Below are 15,990 nucleotides of genomic sequence, written 5' to 3' on the forward strand. Positions count from 1 at the left end.
TACACACACTCCCTGCCAAGCAAGTGTAGCCACCAAGTGACTAGAAGTGTGTGTTTGTCACATCAAAGCGTTTAGCCAAGCTGTCTTTTAAAGACTGAGGTTGATAAACATATGTTAGAAGCTCTTCTTACCGTCTGTCCCCATCCCATTTAAAATACGTTGTATAAACACCCCATATTCCTCTGTCATTTAAATGTGTTTGTGTGTGTGTCTGTGGTGTGTGCGATAGTGGCTTGGGGTTTTATGACTGTACAGGACCAAGTCGTAGCTGTGCTCATAAAATAAGCTCCTAGAAGAGAATCAGCTGCAGGAGTTTCTTTTTGTCAGGAGTCTCCTGTTTGCTCATTGACTTATGTCTTTTTTACTGTAAACGTAAACTGCTATCAAAAGATTCAAAAGGAGTTTTGTGTCCCACTTCGGCAGAATCGGGTCACGGCTGAATGTAAGCGTGCATGTTTATGTGTGTGTCTGTGTGTGTACTTTGGCGTTCTGGTGTATGTGTGCATGTTTGAGCTGTGACTCAGTGATTTTTGGGATTATGGTATTAGGCCTCAGATGAGCAGGACTGATCCTAAATCAAACACACACAGACGGTCTCTCACATCACACACACACAGGCACACACGCGCACCCACACACACACACACACACACACACACACACACACACAATCCCTTCCAGGACAAGCAGTGTCAGCCGAGTCTTACACAGAGACGGCCTTACAGTCATATTGCCATTCAAAGCGACACATCCAGAGTATACTCAGATTAGGCCCATGATCGTCTTAGCATGTATTATAAAACAAGACGGCTGAACAATCCAACACCAAAGGACGCTGGGCCCTGTGAAAACATTAATCTCCCTGCCATGACCTCAGATGATCCACACCCTTTATTACTGGGACATAAAACTGCTTTCATGGCAGTAGTCTTTAAATAATCCATATAGATTATTTCACAGTGAATCAGAATAGGAATCAGCTTCATCTGCAAAGAAAATTTCATCAAAAATGCTCCTGAGTGATCAGTGCTTAGACATACAGCTCTAATGCCATTCATCATACACATGATGGACAAACATGAAAGAATGCAGTGTATTTCAGCATCAGTAGCATCAATCTGTTCATCCATCTGTTCCCATCTGTTTATCCCTACAACTACAGCTCATCACAATTCCTTCTCCTCCTCCACCCTCCGTAATTTCTACTCTGTTCTTATTATGTAGGTGTCCCCGGCAGTGACTACATCAACTCTAACTATATTGATGGCTACCGCCGTCAGAATGCCTACATCGCCACTCAGGGCTCCCTCCCTGAGACCTTTGGGGACTTCTGGAGGATGGTCTGGGAGCAGCATACAGCCAACATTATTATGATGACCAAACTGGAAGAGAAGTCACGGGTAAGAAAGAGGGGAGGAAAAAACAATCAAAGTTTGGGATAGCAAAGACAGGGTAGCACAGTGCTTAGATGACACAGTAGTGATGACCAAAAGAAGAGAAAGGAAAAAGGAGGATGGAATACACTGCACTCAGACAAAAGAGGAAGTAGAAGGATGTAATAGGTTAGGGAATAGGGAATGAGCAAGTATAAGGTATTGATAAGGATATCGGTATTAAGTACAAGCATCAAGATGGGCAAAACCTGCAATAAGATCAACTAGAGAGGTTTCAGGACAGATTGGAATCCATGATGGGGGTATCATACTGTCATGAAGATTAGTGGTGTAAGGTAACATATGAGTAGGACAGAGTAAGGTATCATAGATTAGGGTCAAGTAATTCACAAAAAGTATATACGGGGTAAACACATTTTCCATGGTTTACTAGCAAAGGTTTCAAAGGTTGCAAAAGTGTTTGCAATGTGCACCAAAAACATCATTTAAGGACACAAACACATTGTGTTGTGCTACTGTACATTAGACAGTGGGTTACTGGCAAAGACTATGGCCTATAACAGGCTGCTTTATTTCTTGGGTTAAGTTTTAGCAGCCTTCAATGCAATTTAGGTGTTTTCTGTGGAAATGTTGTGGAGCTTGGCAGCATTCAAAAGAACCGCGATGACATATCTTGTAAAGTGTAACTGGATGTTCTACGACAGCACATAGAACAGCTGAAATGTTATTAAACAGCGCCACCTTAGCTACAATGGTATTGCTGCTAGTAGTAGACTGCTTTGTCTTTTTTTACAAACCTGGTTGCTGCATCTGCAAACGTGTTACTGGACATTTCTGGAAATTATGGAAATAATGTGAAAAGGTCTTTAGAGGGATTAAAAAATGTTAGGATAGAGGTAAATTGGACGTGAGAGATTAAGGTTGACTAAGGTGGCAAGTAGTAAGAAAGGGTAGCATATGATCAGGGATTGTTGGTTTTCACAGCAGTGAAAACATACAGGACTTTCAAGGGTAGGACAGGACGCTATTTTTTTAGGATACTAGAAGACAGTAAAGTTCAGATGATTCAACAAGACAGAAAGGATTACAAGAGGACAGAAGAGGAAGAGCCAGGATACAGTACGTCACGTAGTACAAAAATAGTTTCTAGAATAAAGCAAAAAGCAGTCAACATCATTATGATGACAAAAACAAAGTGCCATAGTTAAATGAGGGGATCACAATAAGGGAAAGTAGAGCCAGGATACAGAATAGTGGCATGTTGTTGATCTGAATAGAATACAGTAGAATAAAATCGAGTACAATGCTGAGTAGGACCTGGGGGAGTTACGAGCACCCCCTAAATTGGGTTAGGTAATGAATTAGAAAATCATTTTGCTCCAAGGCACTTTGCCGTTGTTAACAGAATCCGCGCTTGAGTAAAAATCCAATGTAATGAGAATGTCATGTAAGAATAAAATGAACAAGAATGGCTGGAGGTATGAATCATGATTAAGTGCTAACCAATTATGTCCGGAGCCCTGTTCAGAAAATGATCCTTTCCTCTCATCTGTGCTTCTTTTCCTATTAACCTGTGCCTTGTGTTAAAAACTCTTGTTTCCTTTTCAACTTTTTCCAACTGTCTCTGTTGTGTCTGTTTGACCCTCAGATGCCCTCTTATTTCTTCTCTAAGGCAAGATCTCTCTTTCTCTCCTTTGCTAATCCCTTTTCAAATGCAACCTCACCTCACATGGTTTTCTCCTTACCCGTTTTTCTCTATTCAGTGCCTTTTTTTATGCTGTTTTCCCCTGTTTTTCTGTGCCAGTGCTTTGAGTGAGAATGCTGAAATGTTATTCAACTCACCACAAGGCACTCATAGTTAACTTGGTCTGAATTGTTTTTTTTATTGTAACCACTGCAGTTCAGAAACAGAGCACATTAATGTCTACAGTTTGCATGATCACACCCACAACTGTTTTTCTCTTCTCCTCTCCAGTAGCTATACGGTACAGGATGTAGTCATTAAAGAAAAACGTTTTTTACATGCTGGCTACATTATCACGAGGACTATTATGAGAAACTATTATTATAGTTCTGCTGTTTTACTTAAGAGCAGAGGACTGCAGAGTCTCTTACTGTAGGCAGTAGCCTGCAACTGTCTCATAAACTTGATTAATGTGTATTTTCTGAATACCTGCTTAAATTTGAATTGTCGTAATTCAGTAATATAGTTACAACATCATTTTAAACATGCAATTTGAATGTATTTTATTATCAGCCCACTTCCTTCGAAATGACTGTTTGAGGGGGTAGTGGGCTTGTTGGAGGACATGATTTAATGTAATTTAACACCTCTCAACATTATGCCATTATGCGTTTACGCGCTAACAACATAGATGATCGCAGATGGTCCCACTGTGGGAATCTTGCCAGCATCCTTCCTTTTAGCACCAATCAAACCACACAAGGCGTAGTTATGCTGTTTGCCTATATATCACTGGATAATATGGTCCTCACACAAGGCATGTACAGTACTGCGATCCTGTTTAGTCTTTGGCAGTGATCTGGCCCCCCTACGTGGACGGCCATTCCTGTCCCCACAGTGTCTCAAGGTCTGGTGGGAAAACAACAGTTGAAAAGCTGTAATTACAGCCTGAACGTCCCAGGCCAAAATGTATAATCCCCAGTCTGGAGCAGTGGAATGCAGAGCAGCTGAGCTGAGCTCCCTGCTGTCTTTGATGTGAGGACTGGAGGGATCAGCACATAACGTTTGGTTTGGCCTGATTCTGCCAAGCCCCCCCCCCCATTTTTTTTCTCCTCTCCTCTGGGATTTTTCCCTCTCCTCTGTGGTCCCTGATGCTGAGCTGAAGAACTACAAATATGACCCCATGATGTAGGGGAATTCAAGGTGTTGTGGTGGTTAGGCAGGCTGGGATTTGGTGTGCGTGGCGTGGTTTTGTAGGGATTTGTGAGATTGGATTGTAGAGGTTGGATTGTAGGGTGATGTACAGTGTGACATATGTGAGAGCTGATTTTTAGGTATCACTTAGCTTTTCCACCTCTGTGATGGATCGTTGTAGTATTTGAAGTAACTTATGCAATATCACAAACCCCAGAAAGCAGAACACTCTGTCCCCCAATTGTCTTTCTCTGTCACTCTTCACCTCACACACTTAATAAAACTTCTTTCAAATGCTGAATCGTATCCATATGCACATTTTTTTCCGTACATTACTATTTAAATTGTGCAAACTCTCGCACTGATCTGCTACAACTTTCCCCTCTTCTTTTTCTTTATTTTTGGCTCTGTATACGTGCACATGCACCCAAGCCAGCTTTTTTCTCCTTCTCTCACAAGAATCTGTACACCTATACAAACTGCTCTGCATCTCTCACATCTTCTGCCCTCTTCCCTTTTAGGTGAAGTGTGATCAGTACTGGCCAACGCGGGGCACAGAGACCTACGGCCTCATCCAGGTCACGCTGCTTGACACAGTGGAACTGGCTACCTACTCTGTCAGGACCTTCGCTCTTTACAAGGTAAAATGACTTGTGCAGCAGTGTTTAAAGGGGTCTTGCACTTAAGTACTATATGTGTGTGTGTATATTGATCTGTTTAAATATATATATGCATACAAATTTGTGTATTTACACTTGTTTCTGTTGCCATTTCATACCAATGCAACAAAAAGCCACACAAACACAGATTTAATTTTTTTCACTTTTTCATACATTATGGACTGATTGATTGATTCCAGTGAGATTTAATGTGGTACATCACATAATCGTTTATGTGATGTACCACATAAACTTTTTTTTTCTTTGAATGATCAGTTATCAAAAATGTATCACCTGTTAGGTTCAATAAACCTACAATACATTCATAGTGTTTAGTTTCATGAATGTGTTAGCTGTGGATTGTTGATTCAATATTTTTCTTATTGTCATCACATTCATGAAAAGACCAAAATGAACAATGAAATGATTCTACTAATGTGTATCTAAAGCCTGATATATCTTATTGCTCTGTCACATCAATGAGACACACCATTTATCTAGCTGACACATTCTTTCATTACCATGAACATGTATTGTATTTATTTTGAGTCATCCTGCTGCTGTAAATACTCTCTACAGCACTAAAAATTACAGTGACCACCCATTTTAGGAAATCAATTGGCCTTTTTTTATGAACTATATGATGTGACTTATTGTAATGACTTGCATCTTCAGTAAGAACAAATGGGCTTGGGGGTGAATGTCACAGGCAGGGTATGGAAGTCAGAAGGTATTGAGCATTGTTGGTTTTGGTCTTTTTGTGGGATTTTCTAATTTCATGACATTAAGAAAACAAAATAGAATAACTCCAGATTCATGCTTTAATATTCTGTCTGTCTGCTCATCCAGAGTGGCTCCAATGAGAAGCGTGAGGTTCGTCACTTCCAGTTCACAGCCTGGCCAGACCATGGGGTACCAGAACACCCCACACCCTTCCTGGCCTTCCTACGCAGGGTCAAGGCCTGCAACCCTCCAGACGCAGGACCCATGGTTGTCCATTGCAGGTGTGTGTGTGCTGGTTTAACCTAGACCACTGTACCAAAATTATTCTTAAAATTGCCAGGAAAGGCAAGCCAGGAGTCTCTGACCAAAAAGAAAACAAGCTTGGTCCTTGATTGTGTGTATGTGTGTGTGTGTGTGTGTGTGTGTGTGTGTGTGTGTGTGTGAGTGTGAGTGTGTGTGTGTGTGTGTGTGTGTGTGTGTGTGTACAATCATGAAACACTTATGTGTTATTTTGGGTTTTACTTGGCAACATCATTTTCAAAAGCCAGAGAGTCTGTGAAAATCAACAAGAGTCCAAGAGCACTTGTATAAAATCATTCATAGGTCCTGAACTGAAATTAGATTGACCTGCTATTATGCAAACCCCAAACCATTCTCACTGGCTTAGACTGCCACATTCCTCCCTTAACAACCTCCATCATCTTTAAGATTTAACAACAACAGCAGCCACCATGCCAACCCTATTTTCCATAAGTAGCATTCACTGTTGACTATTTACCATTTAAGCTCGTGGTAGATCTGGGTTCAGAAGTTTATATTCAAATGAGCTGCTGTCTGAGCAGCAGGAGGTTCATGGTTGGTGGATGGTTGGTAGATGATTCTGGAAACTTGTCATTACAGTCTTGGCGCAGTCTTGAGCTCCAAAGCTGGAATAAAGCTGCTATTTGCTCTTACCAGGGAGTGAAGGAGATGTGGGAGGGCAGAAGATAGAGGGTAGCATAGGGAAACGTGGAGAAGAAGCTCTTGGGGCAAAGACTTAGAGAAGTATAGATGTCAAGGAAGAGAGGAAAGGGAAGAAAATGGGATTGAGACGATGATTGAGAGAAAGAGTTAGCAAGGGACGAGGAGTTAGAGGAGAAGATATGTGCAGAATGAGAGAGAAGGTGAGGTCAAATCCAGGACACAGTAAATGGAGAGAAAATGGAGTCTTGAAAAAAAAAAAAACACCGATGTGAGTGGTGGGGCTGGTGTGAGAGTGTTTCGATGGGTACTTAGAGAAGATAAAGCAGCAGAGAGATGAGGGTGGGAGGGGGTGAAAAGGTTGGCAGGAGAGGAGCTCTTCCTAATCTTCTGTAGCAGTCAGATGGAGTATCTAACAGGATTATCAGTCAAATTTAATTATCCCGGCAAGACTCCATCATAATGTTCCTTAACATATCAACCAGCCCCTGTATCAGACAATGGACCAAATCCTATTTCAGCTGAACAACACACACACACTAGCTCGCATACACGCACATACACACTGATAATAATTTAACCATATAAAGAGGTTTTCATTCACTGGCAGGAACTTGCTTGGTCAGGGTGTTTCACCATTTAGGTACTAGCACAGCAAAAAAGTGTTTGGGTAGGCAGCTAAATGTATTATATTTCTGGATTGTATGTCGATAGGAGAGGATATCTTCCTAATGCCAGTGAGACGGTGATGCTGACTCATCACTGATGTCAATTTTTACGTCCTTTGTTGGAAATATTGCTGGCTGGCATTTTTGTGATACTTAGTTGATTAGGCACAGTATGTTAGAGCTTTTGCAAATATGCAACAGTGCCAGATTTGGACCAGGTTCGAAGACCCATTGGCACTCAGGAAAATTACATTTCCAAAAATTCATACGCCAGGTTATATGAGGAAACCACTTCACCATCTGCTTCCATTTTTCACCCTATCTTTGGCTCAGTGCTGGAGTGGGCCGCACAGGCTGCTTCATTGTGATCGACGCCATGACGGAGCGAATCAAGCATGAGAAGACCATTGACATCTATGGCCATGTCACGCTGATGCGCTCCCAGAGGAATTACATGGTCCAAACGGAGGACCAGTACATCTTCATTCACGATGCGCTGCTGGAAGCCGTGACCTGTGGGACCACAGAGGTCCCCGCTAGGAACCTGTACTCGTACATCCAGAGGCTGACGCAGATTGAACCTGGAGAGAATGTCACCGGCATGGAGCTGGAGTTCAAGGTGAGGACTGCTTGCCATGTCCCTATGGGTTGTAAAATTAGGTCCAGCTGATTTATGATGGTTCATAAAACTATTAATGATGGTACAGTAATGTGACACTTTGCTGATCTCTAGGGAGTTACATTTTTCAGACATCAGGGTCAGCTACAAAATAGCATCCCTGAAGTTGGAACTGTAGGTATTCAGGGCCTGGTCACAGACACTTTAGCAGAATAAATCAGTATAATGAACTCCCAACCCACTGCTCCACCCTGCCCCCATAGAAAGTACAGAGTATGGTTTTGTGTTTGTATAATGCATCATAGGCATAAGGCTGGAGATTGAGGTGAGGCTGTATTCTGTAAAACCATTGTCAGTGTGTCTTGAAGTGCTAACTGTGTTAAAATGACTTTCTAATACTAACAACGTATCAAATATCAGTATGTAATGTTAGATGTGTCACTTGTATAGAGAGAATAATCACCCAACTCTGCAGCTCCCCTCAGCTTTATGGAGCTTTATGAAGAGTTTCAGCTTATTGTTTAGCTGTCTGACCCACGGCTTTACAGTTTCAGTTCACTTTCACCACTCTTGTAGGGCTTTTTTCAGCGAAAGACAAGAAAGAAAGAAATTAAATACTCTCAAGAACAATTTCTAAACTAGTTGCCATAGTCAGGGTCAGGTCACATTTCTGTATCTTAATGTCTGTGTGATGTCAAGGACCTCATCTCATTCCACTTCCTCTAGCACTTATCACCCATGTTTACTTAAACGTTTGACATTCAGAGTTTATTCTTGACTCCAGGTCCAAAGCAAGATGCTTCACTTTTACAAAACTTCAGAAGAACCTTCTCCACAATCATATACAGTATAAGAACCTGGAACCTTGATAGTCACTGAGTGTCTTTCCCAGGGCTGTTAGAGTATCTTACAGTTTCCCCCCTGCTGAGAGTTTCATATAGTCAGTATGGATGGTTGGATTTGAAGGGGATTATGGGATTGCACCTTTTTGAATCCAAGGTAAGAGAGTTTTACTGAGGGGTTTAAGCGTGATAGATGTGGAAGTTCTATAGGCATAAGCAGAAACACCAAGTAATGTAGGTCAGGACGTTGCAGTTCATATTATAAACTCTTGTGGAAAGGTCATATTCAAGTTTTCAAGCATTTAGGCAGCTGATCAGAATACAAAGGTACCAAACATAGATATAAAAACACAAGCAAGAGTGAGTACATAAGGGATTGTTATGAGTAGTGCTATTTTCATTTTCTGAATACCTCTTGCCAGACAAGTCCTCTGCAGACTTGTCTGGCCTGGATGGGTGAAAAGAGAATCAGTTTGCCTATACAGGTATATATTGAAAGCAGGTGGCTTAATTTTTTCATGGAATGGTTTATGTCTGCTCAGACACTCATAGGGCAAAGTAAACACAAAGCCACTCTAAGCAATCTCCTTCATCCTGTGCTCTGGCATTCCTGTCCTAATGGCATCGCTCTCTCCAGAATGACAATGAACTAAGCGCTCACTGAACTGTTTTCTCAGCCTTATATTGATGTAAAACATATGCCAGGGTTTCCCAGTCACCAGATTTTGTCTCGGTTGAACACTTGCGGGACATTTTTGAGTGCCATCTGAAACAGCATTTTCCACCTTCATCTACAAAACACTGAAAGGATGGAATTTTTCATGCCAGAGCAGCGTTGCATCGCTGAAATAAAATCACAGAAAGCTTTTAGCATGTGTGTGAGAAAAGGAGCTGTTCTGGCAGCTTTTGGTAATCCAGCACCCTATTAAGACGTACTGTTTTTGTTTCCTTTCACAGTACGTTTACTGGATGGGTTCAAAGGGGTTGCCAACAGGGCGTGATGTTATCCAAGCACAGATGGTGAAAATAATGGCATGTATCAAGCTAATAAAAAGTCATCTGTGTGTGCCAGACTGTATTGATAAGTCAAATCCAGACCAAATGACAAAGAGTTACCATTGTTGACACTGGAAACCAGGCTCTGAGTACCCAAAATGAACTGGTGAACTTGTAGTGCGTGTGGGATTTTCCAGCTTGGTCTGTCTGAAAGAAAATAAGGTTCTGCTGTTTCTCCCACAGCACTCCAGTAGCCACCAATAGTGGAGGCTCAGTTCATGAGACCCCATTGTTTCCCTCTGTAGTCTGCGGTTTTTCCTCTGCCTATTCTCTGTTGTTCTGTCTTTTGTTTTTAATCCATGTCATCCAATGGTCAAGTGTGAGAGAGCGACTGTAGACCATGTGCTTGTGTCTGCACATATCCATATGAATGTGTGTGTTCCAGGGTTTTTTGTTGGGTTTTTTTTTTTGCCAGTGCAGGATCAACTGTGGTTCACATATGTGTATTGAGACAGTGTGGGGCCTTGTGGTTTCCTGGCCCCCGACTCTTTATTTTCTTCTTCCTCCTCGTTCATCTTATTATATTCCCTCTCTCATTCCCTACCGCTGCCCTTGTCCCCCTATATTGCCTTACTTTTGTTTATTCAATTGAAGATGTCTGACTAAATCTCCTCAGGCCTGCCATGTCAAGCTGATTTTCTAATTTCAGTTGCCCAGAATGCCAGAGGAAAACCAAGACTTGTGCTAAATACATTTGAATGAGGTTCTAGAGTCTGTCTGAACTTCATTTTCCTTCTGTCCTTTATTCCATCCATCCCCTTCCTTCTTTTATCTGTTTTTATTGTGTTTTGGCTTCTCTCACTAATACTACCTCTTAGTTTCCTAACATGTCAGTAAGTATGATATGGTAAAATATGAATTTGTTTCTCATTCCAGCGTCTCGCCAGTGCCAAGGCCCACACATCACGGTTTGTGAGTGCCAACCTGCCATGCAACAAGTTCAAGAATCGGCTGGTGAACATCATGCCCTACGAGACTACTCGTGTCTGTCTGCAGCCGATCAGAGGAGTGGAGGGATCCGACTATATCAACGCCAGCTTCATTGATGGATACAGGTCAGAAAAAACTGAAATGAACATCTCTTTGATATGCTCCCTATGTCTTCAGAAAGAATGTCATATTTATTTGAAAAAAAAATTATTTGTGTTTGTAGGCAGCAGAAGGCCTACATAGCAACCCAAGGCCCACTGGCTGAGACCACAGAGGACTACTGGAGGATGTTATGGGAACACAACTCCACCATAGTTGTTATGCTAACCAAACTGAGAGAAATGGGACGGGTATGGACACACACACACACCAGTGTAAACAAGTACACCATATAGGGTATATTGTACATGTTATTTTTAGAAGCAAATTCTGAGCTTTCCTCAACAGCAGAGAGCAACATGCACTGTGTACTCTAATTAACAGCATCCTCTTTTACAAAGAAACTGAGCATATTTATGATTTTGGAAAAAAAATGTTAAGTATGTAAGTACAGATATTTTTGAAAAGGAAATAATGAATACAATGTCAAGCATCATTCAGATAAGGATAGAAGTATAGAAGGATAGCACATTGATAACAACCTGAACATAGTGACAGTAAGAGAAACTGAGTGATATGAGTTATATTTCATGAGCATCATCTGGCACAAGACTATTAATGAGTGAGAAATGGATTTCACAAGTCAGGAAGACATTTTCATGACAAAGTAGCCAGAAATGATTCTCCTTACACATTAAATCTATCAGATGTGATGTAGAGCTCTGAACAGAGGCCTCTGTACTATCCTCCTGCAGGAGAAGTGTCACCAATACTGGCCTGCAGAGCGCTCAGCCAGGTACCAGTACTTTGTGGTGGATCCCATGGCCGAGTACAATATGCCCCAATACATCCTCCGAGAGTTCAAAGTCACTGATGCCAGAGTAAGTAATCTGTTCATCATCATTTGTATACTTTTTGAACTGTTTCTGGGTTTTAACAAGAATATATATAACACTCTCTTCCTCCAGGATGGCCAATCACGGACAGTTCGCCAGTTCCAGTTCACTGATTGGCCAGAGCAAGGAGTGCCAAAGTCAGGGGAAGGATTCATTGATTTCATTGGTCAAGTGCACAAAACTAAAGAACAGTTTGGCCAGGATGGGCCAATTACTGTGCATTGCAGGTATGATTTGTCAGTATACTTGCTCATTTACTTCAATTCAAATTCACTTCAAATGTGAATATTCTCTGGTCCCTTTAGTCTTCTATCATAGTATACAAATATCTTTGAATTATTAACTGTTGATCAGGACAAACATTTTTTAGTTGCAGCCTTACATGAGTGTAGTTTATGATATATAACTAAAGGTGCTAGAGTACTAATATGTTTCCACTTGTCCAACACCAGTGCTGGAGTGGGGAGAACTGGTGTGTTCATAACCCTGAGCATCGTGCTGGAGAGGATGAGGTACGAGGGAGTGGTGGACATCTTCCAGACTGTGAAGATGCTGCGCACCCAGAGACCTGCCACCGTTCAAACAGAGGTGAGCTTTCCCACTGTTACTCTTCAGCCTTACTTTTTCTATGCACTTCTCATGCATTTTCTGTCTACAGTTGTCTTTTTCCATCTCATTTTGATTTGTTATTCATCTGCTTTCCAACAGGACCAGTACCAGTTCTGCTACCGGGCCAGTCTGGAGTACCTGGGAAGCTTTGATCACTATGCAACATAAACCCAGTGGCCGTCTCTCACACCACATCCTACCTAGTGCACTTTTCATAGGTTCACATGCAGCCTGAATAAATGCACTAGGCTGTGATGTGTCTCTGAAGATATCGCCACACATGCAGAGTGAAGGGGGACCATCGGCTTATCCCGTACCCAGAAACAGCACCTCTAACTGAGCCATAGCAATCTGCTTGACAAGGGTGTTTCCTTCCACCCTCAGCCCAAACACACCCATTGGTCAGTCTGAAGAAGCAACTTCAACCACTGTTCCAATCAGAATACTTGATCAAAAATATATTTTATTTGTTTAAGTGCTTTTGTGAGCACCCAGATTGCTTTACATTGTTTGGGTGTGGAACTCTCACCTCGTCCACCACCAGTGTAGCATCACCAACCTAAATACAGGACCCGGCTACAGTATTTAGCTGTCACAGGACATTTTGGTTTTTTCTATCTTTAGACTGTCTAGAAAGGAGTCTACAAATCCATATGGAAGCGTCGTGGACTGAAAGAACTGGGACTTTTGAGCACCAGAGATTTTGCCAACAGGAGACTGAACACAGAGCACACAGTATTAAAGACAAAGAACACATATTCAAAAAAGAAAGACACCAAGATGTGTTGTTTTTCTGTCTTGTTTTGGAAACAGACTCTCGTTTCCTGTGAATGAAAAAGAAGATATTTCTACCATACAGTAATAAAAACCACCAGTTCAACCTTATGCTTCACAATTTAGGATAAGGGAAATTTGAGAGAACTCAAAATGCATACCACAAAGTAAACATTAATTTAGTTTTTTAGAAAAGTATCTATGTGACTGTCTTGTTTTTTTTAAACTGGGTATCCCTTATGGCACGTTCACTCTTATTTTTCTGACTTTGTCTCCACTGACCATACACAGGCAAAAAGTTGTGGTTTCTTTATTTGTTTGTTTGGTTGGTTCTTGTTTGTTTTTTTGTTTTTTTGAGTAATCCAATTAACTGTAGCGGGTTTTTTTTAAAGTGATACGGTACTGTTTTAAAGTGTACAATCAAATCTAGTGTGGGAAATGTTCACATTTCTATGAAAAATGCCACCACTGAGTGTCACTCTCCTGTATTCTGTACCCACTCTAGTTTCTTGAAAACACAAACACATCCGCATGCACACAGCACACTCAACCTCATTTCTATTTGGCCTGCGATGTCGGAGACCTGAGGACGGCCATTTTTTTGAATTTACAGGGGGCCACAGAGGTACAGTATTAACCCAGCTGCTACTTGATAGTCCCAAGAATAATCCCGCCAAGTTGTTCCATGTGCAAGTTGAGCAAAAGCCACATAGATCACAACTACAGAGAGTATGCACAAAAAGCAAAATAGTATTTATGTGTCCAAATAAGCTTCACAAAGATTTCTCAAGCAGGAAGCGAGAAAGAGATGTAGAAAAGCAAGAAGCAAAAGGAAGGAACAATTTTCTCACTGGAATGCTCACCTCTGACTTTTCTCTCTGTCTGATTCAGTGTGCAATAAGTAGATGTATGATATATTTTTGTGTCAAGTCACTAACTGCAGTTATATGCCATTATAATAATGATGATATTGATGATGGTGCATCATTTTCCAGACACAAGGATGTTACAATAGATATGGTTCCCACCACCGTTTAATGTGTCCAAACAGAGGAATGACCTCTGACCTTCTAGGAAGTAGATCTTTTATCATGTCACAGTTCCAGTAGATGATGTCATCCTTCTGTGTGTCACAGCAACCAACGAATGATCGAACTCATACTTCAACAGCATCTAATAAGTATTTTGATTTTAGATTTCTAGTGCCTTATATTACACGCCTATTTTGATAAAGTTACTTTAAAGGGTTTTTTGTGTATTTTATGTATGTATGCTTGTATGTATGTGAATTGAATGTCTGTATATTATTTTATCATGTTACAGTATGTGAAGGTAACTTGTGTGTTCTGTTTTTGGCAGTGAATTTTTGTATGGACGGCTCTGTGTAGGCTGGATAATTGTACTCATCACTTTCAAACCCAGCAACAACATCATCATATCTCTTTTAATCAAGACATATATATATTATCATACCTGAGACTCAACTACAGACAAAAAAAATGTGGTTTCAAAATAGGTTATTAGCTGGATGGTCTGATCATTTTGAACAGAAAAAAAAGTTTCTATGTCAACAGCTTTCCATCTTTTTTTTTCCTGGGACACTTGCACAAGCTTTGTGTATATACTCTTTCATGGAGACTTCAGCTTGCCTGCCATGAAATTTTGGCCACATTCACAACTTTGGCGCCGACTGTGAGCTGGCTCAGACAAGTCATACTTACTCAGCTATGTAGAAATCTATATAAAGCTGAACAGCTGTGGCTTTCCTTGTCAGTTTGAAGAAAAAGCAAAGTAATGAACCATATGGATATGGCAGCATATCCCACCTGAAGCCCTTCAACTACAATCAGTCAAACTACTCATCTGTGTTCTGATGTTCATCATCTCGTTCTGATGTCTACAGTTATATATTTTATCCTTAAATGACAAAGGCTGAGAGAAGTTCAGGTGCTACGTCTCCAACAACACAGAACCTGCATCACCATTTTTTTGTATCACCATTAACGCTTGACCATATAAAGGATTGTTGACAGTTTTCCACCATCTTACAGTAACCCTGTTGTCGTTTTTGTATGCATGGTACCACTTTTGAGATGCCCCCTTGGTCGCACCTGTTATGGGAAGACTTGCACTTTCTCTCTTTGTACTATGCACTAATACTAGTATCCTATTCTCTCTGAAAGCCCCGCCCCAAAAGAAGTTTTACTTGAACTCAGTAAAGATGGACCCTGTAATGCTCACATGGTTGTGTATATGTAAATAACACAAAACACTGAGAGTAATTGAAATTCATAAATAAATAAATGAAGGATTAAGGAAAAGAGTGAATAAAAATTATCAGATATATAGAGTGATATAATAAAAGGATGCACCTGAAATCACAGTTTATGGCACAGCAGTAAGTGCAATACATCACATTGTGGATTTGTTGTCCCACAAAAGAGAAGTTTCACAAAAAGGTGTTCTATTTTACCCCCAATGTATCATGTAGATGGATAAAACTGGAGTTTATAAATTGTATAAAAAAATGAAAATATGGTGTGTTACTTGGATCAGTTACCTCCAATTGGTCTGTAAATGTAAACTTTTTTTTCTTTGGTTTCTTTTCTGCTCCGAGTCAACAAGTGCTTTTTATTTTCTTACATTGGTTCTCGGAGCGTGTGAAAACCGAAAAACAGGTCTGTATGGATTTCTGTTCTTTGTCGACACAAGTTTCATTTGTTACAAATAAACTCAAGTGAAATAATTGCTACTGCTTTTGTTTTGTGGCTCAGTACTTAACATTTAACTTGTTTGGAATAAAAGGTGTAATACATTATTACGATGCAAAAAAAATGGTGGGGTTTGTGTGTGTGTGTGTGTGTGCGTGTGTGTGCGTGTGTG

General features: G+C 40.8%; 1 protein-coding gene across 4 annotated transcripts in view; it reads left to right on the forward strand.

Moving 5' to 3' along the window:
* The window catches only part of ptprdb (protein tyrosine phosphatase receptor type Db), a 43,776-nt gene extending 31,275 nt beyond the window's left edge, over window positions 1–12,501 (forward strand). For all 4 annotated transcript variants that reach the window (XM_053328353.1, XM_053328362.1, XM_053328370.1 and 1 more), the window contains 10 exons: window positions 1,225–1,400; window positions 4,794–4,913; window positions 5,781–5,935; window positions 7,616–7,901; window positions 10,676–10,854; window positions 10,953–11,079; window positions 11,584–11,709; window positions 11,797–11,951; window positions 12,177–12,312; window positions 12,433–12,501. In XM_053328353.1, the coding sequence (XP_053184328.1) occupies window positions 1,225–1,400; window positions 4,794–4,913; window positions 5,781–5,935; window positions 7,616–7,901; window positions 10,676–10,854; window positions 10,953–11,079; window positions 11,584–11,709; window positions 11,797–11,951; window positions 12,177–12,312; window positions 12,433–12,501 (1,529 nt within the window). The remainder of the gene's footprint in view (window positions 1–1,224; window positions 1,401–4,793; window positions 4,914–5,780; window positions 5,936–7,615; window positions 7,902–10,675; window positions 10,855–10,952; window positions 11,080–11,583; window positions 11,710–11,796; window positions 11,952–12,176; window positions 12,313–12,432) is intronic.
* The last annotated feature ends 3,489 nt before the right edge of the window (window positions 12,502–15,990 follow it).

Source organism: Scomber japonicus, chromosome 2, assembly GCF_027409825.1.
Source record: "Scomber japonicus isolate fScoJap1 chromosome 2, fScoJap1.pri, whole genome shotgun sequence".
Classification (NCBI taxonomy): Eukaryota; Metazoa; Chordata; class Actinopteri; order Scombriformes; family Scombridae; genus Scomber; species Scomber japonicus.